Source organism: Eschrichtius robustus, chromosome 5, assembly GCF_028021215.1.
Source record: "Eschrichtius robustus isolate mEscRob2 chromosome 5, mEscRob2.pri, whole genome shotgun sequence".
Classification (NCBI taxonomy): Eukaryota; Metazoa; Chordata; class Mammalia; order Artiodactyla; family Eschrichtiidae; genus Eschrichtius; species Eschrichtius robustus.
Genome location: NC_090828.1, coordinates 7,122,146 through 7,140,968, shown reverse-complemented (window position 1 = coordinate 7,140,968; position 18,823 = coordinate 7,122,146). Strand labels below are relative to the sequence as shown.

The 18,823-nt window shown below is 48.8% G+C and overlaps 1 protein-coding gene across 1 annotated transcript in view; it reads left to right on the top strand.

Moving 5' to 3' along the window:
* INPP5D (inositol polyphosphate-5-phosphatase D) overlaps positions 1-18,823 on the top strand; it is a 130,400-nt gene that overhangs the window by 55,816 nt on the left and 55,761 nt on the right. The window contains exons 3-5 of the mRNA XM_068543726.1: positions 5,720-5,870; positions 8,210-8,381; positions 11,720-11,860. Coding sequence (XP_068399827.1) covers positions 5,720-5,870; positions 8,210-8,381; positions 11,720-11,860 — 464 coding nt within the window. The remainder of the gene's footprint in view (positions 1-5,719; positions 5,871-8,209; positions 8,382-11,719; positions 11,861-18,823) is intronic.

The following is an 18,823-nucleotide window of genomic DNA, read 5'->3' as shown; positions in this document are numbered from 1 at the left end:
GGGGACCTGGAGTCACGCTCCCTGGTGAGCCCCACGCCCTCACCAGCCCCTCCCCCTCCACTGCACCTCCCCGGTTCAAGCACCAGAGTGGGGTTGCCGGGGCCCCCATCTTCCACTTAAATTGCTCTTAGAACAAAATCCAAACTCTGCAGGTCCCAACAGAACCAAGAGACCCATGATCTGGTCTCTCTGCCTCTCCCTCCTTCACCCAAGTTGGAGTCTGTGACTCTTAGGAAGAGGTTTGGGGGAGAAGAGGTGGTTAAAGATTCAGACCAGTCCTGAGGGCAGAACAAAGACCAAGGAAAGCATTTCAGGGGCTGGCAGAGGTGCGGGAGGGCAGAGGCAGGGCGGGAGGAGGTGGCTTCCAGACAGTGAGAGGTGGGCAGGCCTGGGTGGGGAGTCCAGCCCCTGCTGAGCTGATGTCTGAGTGGAGGAAATGCTGCTGGGGGCAGGGGTTGGGCCTGGACAGCCAAATTCCACACTACCCCTCGCTCTGCTCCATCAGTGCAGCTGCCTCTGGACGTGTGGGAGCCCCAGGTCTGGGGGACTCCGGGGCTTGGGCTGAATCCAGCTCTACACCCGCCACTGCCTCTGAGGCCTCTGACACCCTTCCAGCCTCCGCAGGCCCAGGGTCTCCCCACTGGGAAAATAGAAACAGTAATGACACCAGCGCCTCCCACCCCGCCATTCTCGTCACAGCAGACAAATGGTATTGTCTCCCTGCTTAAGATCTTTCTAGTGACTTTCCCACCGACTTGAAAGAAACGCTTTGCTATAGTTGGGATAATAAGCCCACTGCCCCACCGCCACTTCTGCACACTTTCCCATTATTTGTAAAATTTCCACAATGCTTGTATATACTTTTCATTTTAAAACGAAGCCTGGCAGAGCCCGAGGAGAAGGTGCCGGGCAGCAGCGTCTTCCTGGCGCCCCCTTGCTGGCTTCCTCCTGGGGGCCCTCGCCTTCTTTCAGTTCCCCATTTAGTGACAGCAGACAGCACTGAAGTTAAAATTACCCTCTGGGAAAGTTCGGCCTGCAGGGTGCTCCGGCCTCCCTGCCTTGCTCCGCCTTCCCCTGGAGGGTGTCTGAAAGCCAGAGCCCAAGAACTAGTTGTGGAAACACTACATTTCTCAGAGGCCGCAGCCTTGAGCTTCCAACAGTCTGGACATCAGCTGTCCTTTGTTTTAAAGACCCTAGTGGTCTGGGGCCTTGGGGTGGGGGCAGCCCTGTCCCCTTGCTCTGCACTTTCCCAGGAGTACTGTACCTGGACGAGCACAGGTGCCAAGCCGTAGAGTGAAGGGGTCTTTCCCTGCAGAGTCCGGCTCAGCAACCCACATCGCAGTGTGGGAAGCTACAGCTTTTCAACTGTGAAGTCCGTTTTAGGCACTGCACACATGTCTCAAAACAGGGGTAGGGCCTGTCATTAGCCGTGCAAGGCACCTGGGGGACTACATGAGGCTGAACCTAGCAGGGCCCCTTTCCTTCGAAAACTTATAAGCTTGTGGGGAGGCAGGCACGGCTGGGCTTGGCAAGGCGCTGTCTGCAGGGACTCCCTGAAATGATCTTGCTGGAAATCACCTGGAAATTTCCATAGACCTGGAAAGAGGAGGCAAGAGAAGAGTTAGGTATCTTGTTTCACGATCTGAACTAACCACTTTTTTTTTCCTGCGTCGCTTTTGGTGATGAACATAAATTCACGTCCATTCAGTCGATCCCACAAACCATGAGGGACGTCTGCTCTTTGCCCCGCACGTCGTAAGTTCAGAGCCGACTTTATGCAGGAATTGCTGCTCTGTGTTTTTGAGATCAAGCTTCTGCTCTGTGAGCCGGGGATCTGCCACAGAGAGAAAAACTTTGTTCCTGGTGGTGGGAGAGTTGCCGCAGAGCAGAAATCCCATCACTCCCCCAGGGACGCCACCCTGGGGGGCATCTGTAACTGTGAGGGTCGCTGTCCGCAGCGAACGGCTAGCGTGGGGCTTCAGGGTTTCCTTCTCTGTTTCAGAATGACTTGGTGAATCTCTTCAGGAAGGCAGCGGCTGTGGAATGAGGAATTGAAATCTGGTGGCCGTTAAGGATCCAGGGCAGCCCCCTGCCCCAGAAGCGTGGCCGGTCCCCCCTCCTGGTGTGAGGGCTGCCCTTGCCTGCAGGACACGCGAGCCTTACTTTCCCACCGCTTCCCTGGGCGTCTTGTCACCGTGGGCTGCTTCTGTGCTGTGTGTCCCACGTTCGAGCCCAGACCCCCTCCAAATCCCCTGGCTTCCGGTGGTGTTTGGAGGATGGGAGGCACAGCTGCGTGATGGGAGGGTGGGGGACCTCCCACCCCTGCTCCCTCCCTATGGGGCTGGCGTCACGGAAGGCCTCAGCTCCGGCCTGACAGCCCTCTCTGGGTCCTGCGTCTGCCCCCGCATGCTTGGATCAGGAGGGAAACTGCTCCCCCACTTCGCAGGTGTATTCCTACACCCTGCCCGCTAAGTCCTTTTGAAATCCCCCCAGGTGAATGTGCCATCTGCTTCCTGCCTGGACCTGACTGATACACATGACGACCTTGTAGTCCGACATTTTACATTTTAAAGTGTTGGAAAGGCATCACCTTTGGCAGATCAGATTGAGGGTGAAGGAAGGGGGGTGCTCCCCTGCTACCTACCCTCCCCCAGGCATTGCTCTGTATCCCCCGCCCCAGGCCCACATAGGGTCCTCTCTGACCATCTCTCCCCCTGACTCATCCTGACGCTAATCCCGCAAATCCATCCAAGCACTAACTGCCGAGCATCCCACGACGGCCAGGCCCTTTGGCACCATCTGGGGACGCGACAGTAAGCAGATCTGGCCCCTGCTATGGGCTGCATGGGCAGGCAGAATCAGACTTGACCAGGCACCCATCCCCACGGGCCCCAGTGCTCCTGCTGGCCCACGGTCAAGGCACTGTCCACTTGGAAACCCCGACTCCCACTCCTGGCTTTGACTTGGCCATCCTGCCTGACAGAGGGCCTTTCTCGGCCCAGCTCAGGAGTGAGAAGGCCGTGGCTGGGCTGCTCCTTCCTAGGCATACAGAGCCTCCGACCCACCTGTCCAGATTGCACTCCTCACCCCCATGAGCGGGGCTGCGATTGGACTCAACCCTCATTCTCCACCTTCCTGGGAACCTGGGCCACCTGGGCAGCCAGCAGCGGTGGTTCACCAGGCCCTGGTTCCCTGGCCTCTGTGACCAGTCCAAGCACACGCAGTGTCCCAGCAGCTCTGTCTCAGCGCTCAGCACCCGCCCACCTCCTCCCTCACTGGATCCATAGGGTTCAGATGAATTTTAGAGTGTACTGTTCTTCTGCACGCTTAGTACCCGGCGTATTTCATCAATTCTAAGGTGTTTATTTTGTCGTATTAACATCTCCGAAATCAGTTGTACCCACAGCTTGATAGTGTATCTTGGTTTATGCTTTAGCTTTTAGCAGTACATAAAATAATACGTGTCTCAGCATTGGTGCATCTAAATTGCCATAGCTCATGTGCTCTCTCAAACGCACATTCCCCAGACCTCCTCCAGCTGAGAACCCTTTTCCAGACTCACACATGAGTCGTTTCACTTTGACTTTCTTTGATACTTTCACATCCTTTTTCCATATGCCTAATGGCTTGTCATCCATTAGCTGTAAATTCTTTGACAGGATGACACTTGTCATGACTGCTTTAACTGAATCGAGTTCATCGACCTTGTGTCGTGTCAAATTATTTTTGTTATTCCGCTCACTTTGGGTTTTCAACCTATTTAAGTTACTTTTTAGAAGGCCCGGCTTTTTGTTAAACTCTCTACTAATTTACTGAATAGCTTAAGCCACACACTCAAACACAGAGACGTGGCCTCACGTACAGATTTATACGTGCGTGCATTGCATCCCACACACAAATACATGTGGAGAGAGGGACAGAGACAAGGGGAGACAGAGAGGCAAGTGTGGAGCCTGAGTGAAGGTGAGGGACGGAGAGACGGGGTCTCTCTCTGAAGGCAAACGCGTCCTCACTGCTACTTGGGGTTACCACCAGGAACAGGGCCCAGGGACAGGTCTGAGTCCTGGTCCATTCCCAGATGTCTGCATCTGTCCCGGTCTGGGTCATCCTGCCTTGTCTGCTCTCCCAACCCCACTTACCTGTGGCCCTGATGACCTCCCACGTCAGTGCCAACCGTGCCAGAACAATAGGCACCTGACTTGAAGGTGGGCGAGTCAAGACAATCCAGCCTCGCTCAGCCCAGACCCCACCGACCTGGGTGGGCTTTCCAACGTGCACCCTATCCCCCTATTCTCCTTTCCCATGGGCGATGGGTCCCAGCAGCAGGCAGCCCCCGGAGGAGCAGTTGGGCCCCTGACCTCCAACTCCAAAGATAGCCCCTCCTCAACTCATTTTTAGATCACATGAATGTCATTGACCTGTTAGCTACTATGATAATGGGGGTGACTCATAGGCGCTCTGCCCCTTCAAGGCCTGGGAAGCCGCACCCAGAGGGGGAGGCTCTTTGGGGCTCATCCCTGTACCCACCAGCAGCCTGATCTCTTGCTTCTGTCCAGCTGCCCCCAGCTCGCTGCTCTTCCCTAAAGCCCGGCTGCATCACTCTCCTCCACCTGGGGCTGCAACCTCGCTCAGCATCTTCTTGGCTGGATCAGGAACACCCGGCCTTACACTGTCCAGTTTTGCCATCTGTGCCGGGGGAGGGAGAAGTCCTCTGGGTCTCTGACTGGGCCGGTGGGGAGACAGTGGTGCCATTCCTTGAGATGGAACACCGGGGAGGGGCGGGGCAGGGGACTGACTGGGCAGGGAGGATGGACAGGATGTTGGGACATGTTGGGTTAGGAGCAGTAGGGTACAGCACTGGTGAGACCCTAAGCCTCCTGCTTGCAGTTCCTCCCATCCTACCCTGCTGCCTGATACAGCCCACCAGGGGGAAATCACAGAGGCGGGGCCTTCGTGTGGGCGGGGCTTCAGCAGGGGCAGGGCCTCAGTGGGCGGGGCTGCCTGCCGAGGGACCAACTTGAGTTTCCTGCTGGAGCCACCAGGCGATAAGAAGGAGACCTGGCCCCAGGGCATTTGAACAGTCCAGTAGAATTACCCTCCTGTTCTTCTGTCATCAACAACAGAGATACAAATCAGGGAAGATTTTTGTGCTGCCTCAACCATTTTCTGAGTTTTGACAAAACAGAATTATATCAAATGAAAAATATAAAAGTAAAAGCAAAACAATTGCTATAGTAGATTTTTCCCGTGTTTAAAAATAAATGATCTTGGGGGTGGGGTAATAACTCCCCCCACCAAACACACACACACACACACACGCACACATACACACAAGAAGTCTAGAAAAAATATTCTAAACTATAAAAAATAGGTCTCTTGGGGTTGTGGGACTACAGGTGATTTCTTTTTTAATTCTGTATTTAAATTTTTTTCCATGATGAAAATGCATTACTTGGTAACATAATACTTTTAAAAATAAAAGTTTTTTAAAAACTGAAAGAAAAAAATCTTTAAAACTGTCCTATCTGTGCCTTCTGCAGAGTGGCTCTTAGGGGCTGTGAGGGTGTGGGCGTCGCAGGCAGGCCCTGCGCAGGAGCCCAGGGCTTCTTCTGGGTCGTGGTCACTCCCTCGGCCTCGCTGGTCTCTGCTGCAGGTGGCCTTTGTGGTTGGGTGATGTTCCAGCCTGTTCAATGTGCTTCTGCTTGGGATTTGTCCTCAGGCATCTGAAGGCGTCCCCATGAGGTTCTTCACCAAGCTGGACCAGCTTATCGAGTTTTACAAGAAGGAAAACATGGGCCTGGTAACCCACCTGCAGTATCCTGTGCCGCTGGAGGAGGAGGACGCAGGCGATGAGCCAGAGGAGGAGACAGGTAGGAAGGGACGGAGGGGAAGGTGCCTCCGGGACCCTACCTGCCATCTAAGTCCCATAGTGAAGTTCTGGGGTGTTTCTCTCACTTCAAGTGCTTGTAGATTGGGTGGGTCCGGTTATCAGAGCGGGTGACGTGGTGGTTAAAGACCAATTAGGAACACAGGCTCTGGGGTCAGACAGAGCTGGGTCAAACTTCCTGCACCCCATATTCTTAGCTGTGTGACCGTAGGTGAATTACTTAACCTCTCTAAACCACAGACCTCTCTTAAAGAGACACTAAAAATAATATCTACCTCTCAGGGTGTCGTCAAAGGAGTCAGTGTAGATCCCAGCGCCCAGTACATAGTAAGCACTCAATAAATGCAGCTAAAATCATTGTGAAAATAATTAGCTGAATTTTGCTGTGAAGAGAATGAGGAAGGAGATTGTTGCGCCAAGCTGGAAGGATGAGAAAGGATGTTTCTTTATATCATCATTAAAAGAAAATAAAGTACAGCCCCTAAAAGGTATGTGAGAGTCAGTCCTGTTGTTTAAACAGGGGACGGACAGACTAATAGAGCGAGCATCGGGCAGAGAGAGGCAGTGCAGCCGGGGAGCTCCCCTTCTCTTCCCCTCAAAAGTTCATGTCCTGAAAGAAAGCCCTGACATACATAACTGAACCTCTCAACTGGTCAGGGCTCTTCCTAAGTCCCAGGGCTTGGAACCGGGACCCCCGGCGTCTCCCCTGAAGGACAGATTAGACCAGAGGTGTGGGGTCCCCGGCCTGACTCCGCCCATCCCTGGCTGCTGCCCGCCACGTGCTGGGCGTCCTTGCAACCTGCTCCGTGGGCCACCCTTCCTCCCACCTGCCTGGAGACAGGTGAGCGATTGCATGTCGGCAGCCTCCTCCGAGGGTAAACTCGGAAGAGCCGTCTCACCGGCTCCCGGAGGAGACGAGGGCCAGGCAGAGTGTTTCAAAAAGAGCGCAGGTCTACAGAGGTGAAGGGGACCCAGGCAGCTGTGTCCCTTGTCGCCTCCCTGGCCCAGTAAGAGGCGCCCTCAGCTGTGAAATAGCCAGAGCCGACATGTCCACGTGTGAGTCCAGGGTCACTCGCCAGCGCTGTGCCTGGGCCGCATGTCCCCCAGCTGTCCCCGGGAGCCCAGGCTCGGCCTCGACACCAAGAAGCCATCGTGCAGAAATGCCCTCCGCACTTCCCTCTCACCCCCCAGGCCAGCTTTTCTGCCCCTCTGGGCATGGCCGTCTAAAGAAAGACCCCCAACACTAGAAAAAGAGCCCCCAAAAGATCTGGAAAGAGAAGCACAATCTCAGGACGGCTGGTTTCCCTTCGCAAAAAAGGCCCATTGTCTGCTTGAACCCAAGCCTCTCCCACCCCCAGCCCAAGGGGTCGGATTTGGCTCAGGTCTCCTCAAGGTGCTGCCCGTCCCCAGGGGGCTCAAAACGGGACCATGGCCATTGAAGGAACCCCAAGCCAGGTGAGGAAGTGAAGGAACTCAGCCCCACCCATCATCCTTTAAAGAGAATGTCCCCGGGCGGCTCTGTGTCCAGAGCCGTGGGGCAGCCATTCCGTGTGAAAAAAGGCTCCGACAGGAGGTCGCAGACCGCGGGGGCTCAGGACCCTCACCCATCCGTGGTACGGGCAGGATGGAAGTTTTCAAGGTGAACGGGCAAGAGTCGCATCTCCCAGGCCAAGTCCAAGTCATTTGTTTCATATCTCAGTTCCCTGGGTGGAGGGAGCCCCTCACTTTCTTTCATTGTCTCTGGGGCTTTGGAGGGAGAGAGAAAGAAGGACAGAGACTGGAGAGAAAGGGCAAAGAAAAGGGGGCCAGGGTGGGAGAGAGAGGAGCAGTGTGGCCGGACCTGCCTGCTCCCCGGCCCAGCTCCTCCCATGACGGGAGCCCAGCCTCTGCCGGTCCAGGGCCCCTGCTCTGCCCCGAAGCCGGCCGTCCTGCTGAGCTTCTGGGGCTGCTGGCTGCAGCCGTCCAAGGCCAGCAGCCCTGCCGGCGTGGCCATCGGACCCCAGCAGGTGTTTGCAGAGCTCCTCAACGGGACAAACTCTGTGTTGGGCCCCGGGGCAGAGACAAACAGGACCAGGGCCCTGCCCTTGGCAGGCTCCCCGTCTAGCCCAGGAGCCAGCTGGCAAGGGAGCGGGGCCGGGAAGGGACAGTGCGGGCACAGACGGGTCTGTAGCTGGGCGCCGTGGCCTGGACCCCACGTGGCGGGTGGGCAGGATCACCGCACGGAGGGCGGAGAGGGTGGGCCACGTGCCCCTCTCCACGGGCGGTGATCCCGAAGGAGGGAGCACGCAGCCCAGACGGCACTCCTGCTCTTGTCTTGGGTAGAAGGGGTCCTGTCTCCCCCCGAGCTGCCACCCAGAAACATCCATTTATCTGCCGGGCCATGTGAGGCCAAGGAGGTCCCTGTTTCCAACGAGAATCCTCGAGCCACGGAGGTCAGCCGGCCAAGCCTCTCAGAGACGTTGTTCCAGCGCCTGCAGACCATGGACACCAGTGGGTGAGTCCCCACCTGGCAGACCCCGCCACACCCGGGTAGCTCACCCTGTGCTCTGTCCTGGAGATGCCTCTTCCACCCTAGGACAGGTTGCTGTGGAGCCCGCCTGCCTCCCGACAGCGGGTCTGAGGGAGCCCAGCTCGCGGGGCAGCTCTGGCTGCACGGGCACTGGACGGCCCTGCTCCAGTGCTCCATGTCCCCCAGGCCCCGCGGCATGGCAGGAGCTGGTTCTGGAATGATGGGTAGTTCTCTGCTGCAGGTGGCATGGCCCTGCTCCAGACCTCAGGGGCGTATGCTGTGATTCCCTTGCTGGGGCTTGCCGTGAACTCACATGGCATCTTTTCCCATCCCAAAGACTCCTCCCACCATGCGGTCCACTGACTCAGATGGTCCCAGTGGAGGGGCTGCCTGCACTGCAGCCTGGACCTGCTCTGGGCCCCATGCAAAGGAGGCCAACTTCCTTGTCACCGGGAAATGGGTCAGAGCAATTGTTCCATGTGTGGTGTGGGCTGTGAGGTCTACACCGCGTGCCACTCCTTTCTTTGTGGTGGAAGGAGTGAGGTGCAATCCTTTTAACACTTTGTTTCACCTGCCTTGATCCAGGGCTCTCAGGATCTGGCCCCATATGTGGTACCAGACTGGTCCATGGGGATGAGGTCCTGCAGTTCCTTCGCCTCCCTCAGCAGGCCCAGGCTGGATGATGGGAGGTGGAGATATGGCTGGGAAGGGCGCTGGTTATCTTGCAAATCAGAGGCCCTGACTTTAACACAGGCCAGGGGATGGCTTCCACAGGGAGGACGCTCTGTGAGGGGAACCGTGTCCCCAGCACCCAGCATGTCACCTAGCACGGAGTCGGCACTCCCTAGATGTGTGTTGAATGAATTAATTAGTACACAGCCATCTCCATGTGTTAAAAATTTTACAACATTGTTTTGTTTCTTCATGAGAAGAAGACCCTCCAAAGAATATTCTATTGGCAGGGCTAATGCAACATCTCCAACTTGAAAGATTAATTTGAGACAGCCAGGGCTGCTCACCTACCATCTGATTTAGCCAAATACAAAGGAAATGCCTGAAGGTACACACAAGCCACTGGTTGCTAAGATATCTGGTGTTTCTATATTTCCACCTTGACATTTCCTCTAATTCTTCTCCGGGCCCGCCAGGTTGTATTCTCTGCACACTCCTGGAATTCCTTGTGCTATTTATCAAGAAGCTAAATATCCAGTGCTTTGAATATGTTGATCCGTTATCATGATTATCCTGATATATGTATCTATATAACAAATGCTTATTAAAATAGTTCAGGCAGAGCCCATTGTTTAGGTTCCTTGAGATTCTGTTTCTCTCCAGGTTTAGGTGTTAAATGCAGGACAGTCCTTGAGGAAATAGGCAAGGATGTTCAATGGTGCCACTGTTGCCCATCTCCTCCTGACTCTCCCACGTGGTCTATTGGCTACATCTCCTTGTCAGTCCCTCCTCTCTAGGGACAGGTCTTCTCTACGGACTCAGGGCCCAGTGGGGCAGGACAGGTGTTCAGCCAAGCCTCCACGCAGCCTCCTGAGAGGGGGCGGGGGCAGCTGAGGGCTGGTGAGCACGGGAGGCCCGCCCTCTCTGGTGTGGCTTCTCAGCTAACAAACGGCAATGGAACTTGCCTAAAACTTCTGCTTGGAGATGGAGGTGTGTGGGTGGAGCACATTGGAGGGACCATGGTGCCTGCCCTCAGTCCTCTTCTGGGTCATGAAAAACTAAGCTTCTGCCTTGTGTTTGCAAGTTAATCTATGTTGCTTGTAAAACAGCTTTGTACACAGAGGACTGCCTTTAGATTATTCTTAATTATAAGACAACCTGCACAGTCTTTTGTGCAAGTTAATTAGATCTAATCAGTTAGGTCATAGTTAATAAAAGACTGCTGAGTAAAATCAACCTTCTCTGATAAACAGAGTTTAACATCTTTATGTCAACACTTTTCTACAACAAACATTTTAACAAATATAGCTTCCTAAAGCAAGTACTGATGGTCTCAAAGTTACAAGTCAATAGGCACGAGAACTGTTAAAGTACATATCTTAATGCTGTAGGAGAGATTTTGTCCTTTTCAGCAAAACAGACTGAGGCAGAAACTGGATGTTTATGGTGTCAAGACTCAGAATAAGTATAGATTAAACTTAAATATTCTGACAAGTGGTATGTAAATAGTTGCTGACTTCTCAGGCTAAATAAGTCAAAATGGCTAATCTATGTCTTTTCAGTCTTAAGAGCAACAGCCTTTCGTTCTTTCAAGGATCCTACAGAAAAAAAACCCCTGTGACCTCTAGTTTCCACTTGATTGCAAGGCTGGAGCAAAGCTATTTAAGGCTTGTACGAATTTTTTCACACACGTAAATCAACATCCTTGAGCCTCGGTTTCCTTGTTTGTAAAATAGGAATACTAGTAATATCTGCCTCATAACATTGATTTGTGGATTAGAGGGGAAAAAAATCCGTAAAGTGCTAAGCAGAGTGACTGGTATATTATGCTCAGGACACACCTGCTGTAATTATAATGTTCATTATTATAGGAACAAAAACTCAAAAGTTATCCAGAAAAAAATGGTGCTGGGTGATAGAATGTAGAGGTGTGATCAGACTTCGGGGGCAGACCTGGCGCGATGCGGCCCGGGCTCTGCCTCTGCTGGGCCATCCTGTGCGAGGCGAGGGCAGGTCCCCAGCCCATGTGCTTCATCCGTGATTGAAAGGGACTGGACCAGACCAGGGGCAAGGGCTGGGGGTGCAAAGGCCCGGCACCTAGGCTGCCAATACCATACCCCCAGCCCCATCACTCAGCAGAGACTTCCCCTCGGAGCCTCGGATGACTGGGAACCTCCTTGACACAGAGTTCCAGGTGGCCCTTGCCTGTGAACTTGGAGTTGGCCTGTGAGCTGGAGCCATTTGCCCTCTCTGGACTAGAGCATCCCTCAGCCCTCAGATCCTATCTTTAGGAATTGATGAAGCAGGAAAACAAGTCCTCTGTACATTTTCAAAGCTGTTCTGTCTCCTTTTCAAAGGATAAACATTTCCCATCCCCAGCCAGTATCACTTCCTTCCACCTACCGGAAAAGCCTTTATGGGTGGGTTTAGAGGCAGCCTCCCTTGCGGGCCCTTTACTCTTGTCTGACCTGATCTCCACCCCTTCAGTAAGACCCAGGGAGCCTGTCCAGGTGTGCGAATGTTCTCCTGGGGCCGGTGTCTCAGCTGGAGACTCTGAGAATTCAGATTTCTTCTTCTACCTGTTACTGTTGGTGTCTATGGTTTAGGAACCGAAGAAGCATGTTGTTATCTCTCCTTTTTTTTTTCTTCAGGCTTCCAGAAGAGCATCTGAAAGCGATCCAAGATTATTTAAGCACTCAGCTCACCCTGGACTCTGATTTTGTGAAGTCGGGCTCCTGCAGTCTGCCTCATCTGAAGAAACTGACCGCGCTCCTCTGCAAGGAGCTCTATGGGTAATGGCTGCCTGTGAAGATGGGAGGAAGGGGGACAGTGGGCGAGAGAACCAGCTCGTTAGGGTGACCCCTGCACTTAGCCCGGGTGTCCAGCTCAGGATAATTGGGCTGTTGGTGGGGCTTAGAAATCTGGTTGTTGGAGGTTTTGTTTTCATGGCATTTGAACTTGGTGGTTGTTGGCTTTTTTTTTTAAACGAAAGTTAATTTGAGGCCAGCTGCTATGGGAAGGGGTGGGCGGGAGTACACTGCCAGCCCTTCCACACTTGCTAAGGATCCAGAGGCTGAGGCTTTTGCTGCTGTTCGTCTTTCTTGCTGCAGCCAGCACATTTGATAAGCACATAAGGGCACCAAGAGGAGATAAATTAAAATCAGCCTATTTTCTACGTGGGTGGTGATGGCTCAAGATTGCCAGTGACGGCAGGTTTTTAAAGTGAGCCAATTCACCAAAACTTCAGTGTTCTGCTATTGAATTCACTGAAGGACCAATTGGTAAAAATTCCGGTTTCTTTTAGTGTTTTAATTTCATTACGTGCTTTAATTTCATTACCATTAAAATTAAGTTTAATTACATTTTAATTGTTAAAAGGGCAAACTTAAAGCTGATACGCTCTCTGAAGAATTGACAAAAGAATTTTTTAAATGCTTGAAAAAATAGAAAATCACATTTAAAAGCATCTGAAAGAAATCACAGGGACCCAGAACAATCCCACGGCAAATGAAAGGTCGACATTTTGGTTGGAAAAATAGCATTTCATGTGGGTGAGGTTTTATCAGCCTATAGTGTTTTGTGTTTTATTACATATACAGCAGTTTCAAAATTCTTTTGTCAGTTTCTCCGGTGCCATATCTATCTTAGCTTAGTTTCTATGCAAAAAAGAATCTTTCATCATCAGCAATCAAATTGAACTTTCCTTCTAAAGGCTCTTAAAAAGCACAATCAGTACATTTGGTAAATTTAACAAATAATTTCTTTGACAAATTGAGCACTTATCAGATTGGCCAGTCAGGTTTACTTTCAGTGAATTGGCTTTCAGCTAATGCAGTTTCAGCCCATTGGACCCAGAGCCATCATTCTTATAGATTTCCGCAGAGAGATATTTCTCCATGTGATGCTGTTTGTTATAAATCATTTATCACTAGGAAACACACACACACACGGCACTTTCTTTTCAAGAAACACAATTTCATCATGACTGGTAGCAAGCTTTTATTTCTGCTCCAGTGGAAATCCTGTTCTTTGCTGCTTCCTTGTCCAGAGGAGGTATACCTTTAAGTCTCTCCACAAGTTTCACCCAGTACACTCAGCACATTTCCCCAACACTGCTTTGCTACCTGGACTTTCCTAGAATCTGGGTCACCTCATCCTTATGGTGACAGCAGCTTCCTCAACATAGCTAGTTCTCTAGTTTTCCACAGACCTTTATTTACTGAGCAGTTAACTTCGAGTTAGAAGCAGAGAGACCGCGTGATGTTCTAAATTACCCCCAGCATTTGTTTGTCTTCACTTCATAGGCAAAGTGATAGTCAGGCTTGAAGACGCGGTTAGGGATGGAATTTTAGAAGATCTTAGGAAAAAATTATGCTTCCCATCCCCCTGCGACCCCCGCAGATGTTGTTCCATGAAACTAACTATAAACTAGTAGTTTTCAAACTGTTTTGATTGGAACAGCTGTTCAATGCATTCATTCATTCATTCACTCACTTAACACATATGTATGGAGAGCCTGCCCTGAGCTCTATTCTGGGAGCTGGGATGCAGCAATAAACACAACGCACAAAGTCCCTGCTCTTTAGACCTTGTTGGAGCTGATGTCTTAGTAAGGAAGTATAGCAGTAGATTAAGTCTGTAAATAAACAAGATAATTTTAGTAAACATCATGACAAAATAAAATAGGGAAAAGTGCTAGAGAGACGTTGGGTGGGAGGGTGCTAGTGTCCCTTGGGGGTCAAGGAGACCTCTCTGAGGCAGTCACAGAGCTGGGACCTCAGTGACAAGAGGGCAGCGGGATGTCAAGTACAAAGGTCCTGAGGCGGGAATGAGGCCAGCCTCGAGGAACAAAAAGTCTGTGGGGCTGGAGCATAAGGAGCGAAGGAAAGTGTTAGGAGTGGAGGTTGGGAAGAGTCAGGTGTAGGGTGGTCATATTTAGCAAATAAAAACACAGGATGGCCAGTTAAGTCTGAACTTTAGATGAACAGCAAATACTTTTTTAGCATAAGTATATACCGTGCAATATTGGGATATACTTGCACTAGTAGATTATCCATTGTTTATCTGAAACTCTAATTTAGCTGGGTGTCCTGTGTTCTATCTGGCAACGCCAGCAGGAGCCACATCACACAGGACTCCCAAGGCCTGGTAGAGATTTTCAGGATTGTGCCGTAATCTGAGTCAGGGCAGTGGAGACTGGATCTTAGGAGGCAGACCCCAAGCAGCAGACAGTTGGGAGCTACTATATTTGTGACCTGATGGTGGCCCACAAGAAGGGAAACAAGAGGAGGCAGGGATTTGTGTCTGTTTTGCATCCTGCTGAGTCCTGGGTTTCGACAGTGCCTGGCACACAGGAACAGCTGATAGATATTAGCTAGATGACCCAAGGCTTGGGAGCATGTGGGTGCTGAGAGCTGATGTGATCCGGGGCGTGTGTGGACGGTGGAGCTGGCAGATGGATGTAGGGTCGGGGGAAGACGAATCGAGAGTGACCCTTAGGTTTTTGGTGCGAGCAGCTGAGTGGTGGATGATGCCAGTTACTTAGATGGGGAAAGTCAAAGAGGAGGGGGTGGAAGAGGGGCATCTTTCTCTGAGCTACCATTGGCTTGAGGTGCTATTGAACATACTGTGAGCTGAGCCACCAACCAAGGATTTAGTTCTAGAAGTTAGAGCCCAGGAGACCTCAGGGGTAAGGGTATATGTCTGGGAGTCATCAGCATGCAGTTGGCACTTGAAGCTGGGAGATGAGTGGGGTAAGGTCACCGCAGGGCGGAGTGCAGATGGAGGGGAAAGGGGGCCCAGGGTAGACGTTGAGAGGTGGGGTGAAGGAGAAGGAGCTGGAACGGGGGGCTGAGGATGGTGCCAGTGGTGGCCAGGTTTGTCCACTCGGACCACTTGGCCCAACACAAACGCCAGGGTGAGGATGGGAAAGTCACAGAGAACTGAGGAGTGAGAAACAGTGCAAGAGCCTCCTCTGCAAAAATGTCATTACAATGTCAGTACTTGTGTCTGAAAGAAGGAGTTTCCGCAGCACAAAGGCTCGAGGAAGATTTGTAACCCTAAGTTAGATTACCTAGAACCAGACAGAAACTTTTCCAGAGAAAGAGAATAAAGAATTAAGTCTCCAGAGTCTGGAAATACTTGATAAGCCATGAAATGGAGAAATGAGGAGAATTGTAAGTAGAATTTTAAAATAAAATGTGGGAGAGGTTATTGTATCAATTAAGTGAGAGCAGGGTAAGGATTTTGATAAAGAAACCAACCAACCAAAACAAAAATACCATCATTATAACTGCTTCATTGGAGGTCATAAAATGAACCCATAGTTTTCAAATCAAACTTGAAAATCAAATCACAAAACAGAGCAGAGTGTCAGGGAAGTATATATAAAAAACCTGAGAAGACTAAATAAGCATATGCCAAGAATGTGTGATTAAAAATCGATAGTCTTTGGAAAGAGGGCATAGAGATTAAACTTATAGCTGGTAGGGTGGGCTCTCCAAGAAGCAGGGAAAAAATGATGTGTAATTGATGACTAAATATATAAAAGAAAAAAATGTTTCCAGGTTTATAAAGGAGCTAAATCCAGGTATTGAGAAGCCTCATAAAGGTCCAATTACAGAACAACCAAATAGCAGCACCAAAACCTCTTCTTATAATCTTCTAAACCACAAGGGAAGATGAGTTCAGAAAGTAAATAATTAGGAACAGCACCGTTAGTTTTAAAAATTACAATACTTAATATTATTCATACTCCTTGATGATATAGTAAAAATTCTGAAGCAGTATCACCAAGGAGAAGACTACTGACTTCTCCTTGGGATTAACTCAACCTAGATATCATTCAAGAGCCAAAGGAGTCTTTGCAGATTTAAAAAATTGGTGAAAATGTACTAATCACAAGCCTTCACTTCGAAAAGTTTCCAAGAATTTTTTTCCAGAAATTTTAGAGTGCTGGTGATCCTAAAAATAAGAACCCAGCAGCCTACTGAGCAGCTGGATATGAATACACCCAAAGCAAAAGTGTTCATTCTGTGTTCCCAGAGCACAGTATGCTGAAAATAGAAATAAATAACAAACTAGCCACCACTACCCAACCATCTGGCCTTTCTTGATCATCTCCAATCACAGCTGAATTAAAGAAGACACTTGACACAATGATAGCCTACGTGGGATAGGTTTGGAAACCCAGGGTAATCAAGCCTCTGTATATCAGAACTCTAGATGATGCAGCCAAAGCACTCCTTGGAGGAAAAGCCATAGCTTTAAATGCTCTGTTATGGAAAGGGGGGGTGTAGAACAATAAGTCAAGCATACAAAGTTAATCCAGGCTCTCAGTCTCCTGAAGGCATCATGGGTCATACCCTGATTGCCTTGATATTTCCACGGTCATGCAAAGTACTGGAAACAGTAATGTATTCAATATTCATGAACAAAGATTGAATGTGTGCCAACTACAAGCCATGCACTGTTCCAGGGGCTAGAGATACAGCAGTGAACAAAACAGAGTCTTTAAGAAATCTCTGTTAAGCGAATGAACAATAACAACAACTGGAAAGGAAAAGAGCAGGGGGAAAATAGTTAAAAACAGAAATAAATTAGGAAAAAGTCAATTAAGGAAATTTTAAAAATTAGAAATGTAGGAGATTTAATAATTTGCATTAAAGATTTCCAAATCAATAAAGAGTACAGTGTACAATTACGTGGCTACAAATCTTCAAATTATAATTAAATGAAACAAATATTTTATGTGAAATATGAAATGTAAAAATTACCGTGTATGCCCTCTTTGAACTTTCAAGGAATAATAACCATGATTTATAAATTATTCGGGAATGACAAAAATCACCTAATTCAATATTCAAGAAAAGTACAATTCAAATCTGAAAACCTAATCAAGATAATAGCCTGAAATAAACTATATCCAGTTTCATTTATTGATATAAATGTATAATATTTCAGTAATATTCTAGCAAATATAATTTAAGTGATATGAAAAATGTAGGTTTTATCTAAGAAATCACTGTAAGGGTGAGTTAACATAAAGAAAACACTGTAATTTAGCAGGAGATTAGAGATAGGGGAATCATTTGCATAGATGTATTAACAGACCTGATAAAAGTCATTTCTAATCTTTAAAAATCATTATTTAAAAAGGAATAGAAGGATCCCTCCTTAATAATGCAATATGTGTCAATGTAAAACCAATTACACTTAACAGGGAAACATTAAAATCATTCCATTAAACATTTTAATAAAAGAAAAAGAGATGCCTATCATCACCTGATTATTTAATACTGTATGAGAAATTTTTGCTAAAGCAAAAAGAAAAAGAAGCAAAAAATCAGAGAAGAAAAAATTAAGAAAACAACAAAGTATCAGAATGTTCCTTCTGAGTCTGGAGTTCCCGATTGGGAGATACTGGATGTGCTAGCTGGAAACTGAATGGGAATCTTGGGGAAATTAACCATCTCTCTGAGACCAAGGTGGGAGGAGCCTCTCCTTCTGGGAGGGCTTCCTCAGGGGGCCTAGGCCCCTTCTGGGCTGTCTCTGGGGTCTGACCTGCCTGAGGACTGCAGCCCTCCCTGTCTTTGCTCCCCATCTTCCCTTGAGCTGGTGACCTGAAGCTGAGACAAGCTTCCCAGGGACCCTGCTGATGGTAACTTCCCTGGACAAATCCTTTCTGTATGATAAGACCAGTTCTTAAGTCTTCCAACTCAAGTCCCTATGTGTCATTGGTCATTCTGACCCTAACCAACACCTCCAGACACGTCTGAGAGCCAGATTTCTCAAAATTTTACCAAGGTTAGAAATACAGAGAATAACAGCATTATTCTTAGAAAATCCTAAAGATTCAGTTTGTGTATATGTACTTGTGTTTTTAAAATAACATTTTTAAAAAGGAGAACAAAGAGGGAGATCTATTTGATGTTAAAGCATGTTCTAAATTAGTGCTTTAGAATTTCTTTTTTTTTTTTGGCCTAGAATTCTTTTATGAAATGACAGTTTAAACAGAATACCACTATGTTAACAGAGTAGCTCTGTCGGAGGTGGGATAGAAACTGAGAACCCTGTCTACCTGGCACTTCCCTCCCCTTCCCCAGGCCAGTTACCTCCCCCCACCCCATCCTTGGCCCCCAGAGGCGTCCCAAGGATGGCCAATCAAAGCCAGTAGGCTACAACACCATCCTTGCAATGGTGAGATGTATCAATCTATGAACATGACATTGCCTAGTACATATGAGGCACTCCAGAATTTTCGTTGAATGAATGATATGAATTCTGAAAATAAATCCTATCATATTTAAGATGAGCTTGTGCAATGATCTAGCCCAAAAGAACTGTGGAAAAAAGAGTAAGTGCAGTTGAGTGAAAATGAATAGCAACATGGAAAAAGGTGAACTTATTTCCACCACATATTTTTTTTAAATTCCAGATGAAGTAAGGAACTAAAAAGATATAACAACAACCCCCCAAAACCCTGTTTATAACAAAACTTTTAAAAGAGTGAGAAACCAATTTAAAGTGAGCTACTAATTGCTCACGAGTAAATACTGATGATAAATTTTTAACCAAGGTAAGCAAAAAAATTTCCAAGGAAAAGGTGAAAAATAGAGCAATAAAAAACTATAAAGCACTTTAAAATGAAATCCAGCCTACCTAGGGTGAAAACAACAGAATGGGAAAAAAAAAAAAAATTACAACACCTAGATTAAATAAAAAACAAAGCAATAAGTAAAGAGTTTATACCAATG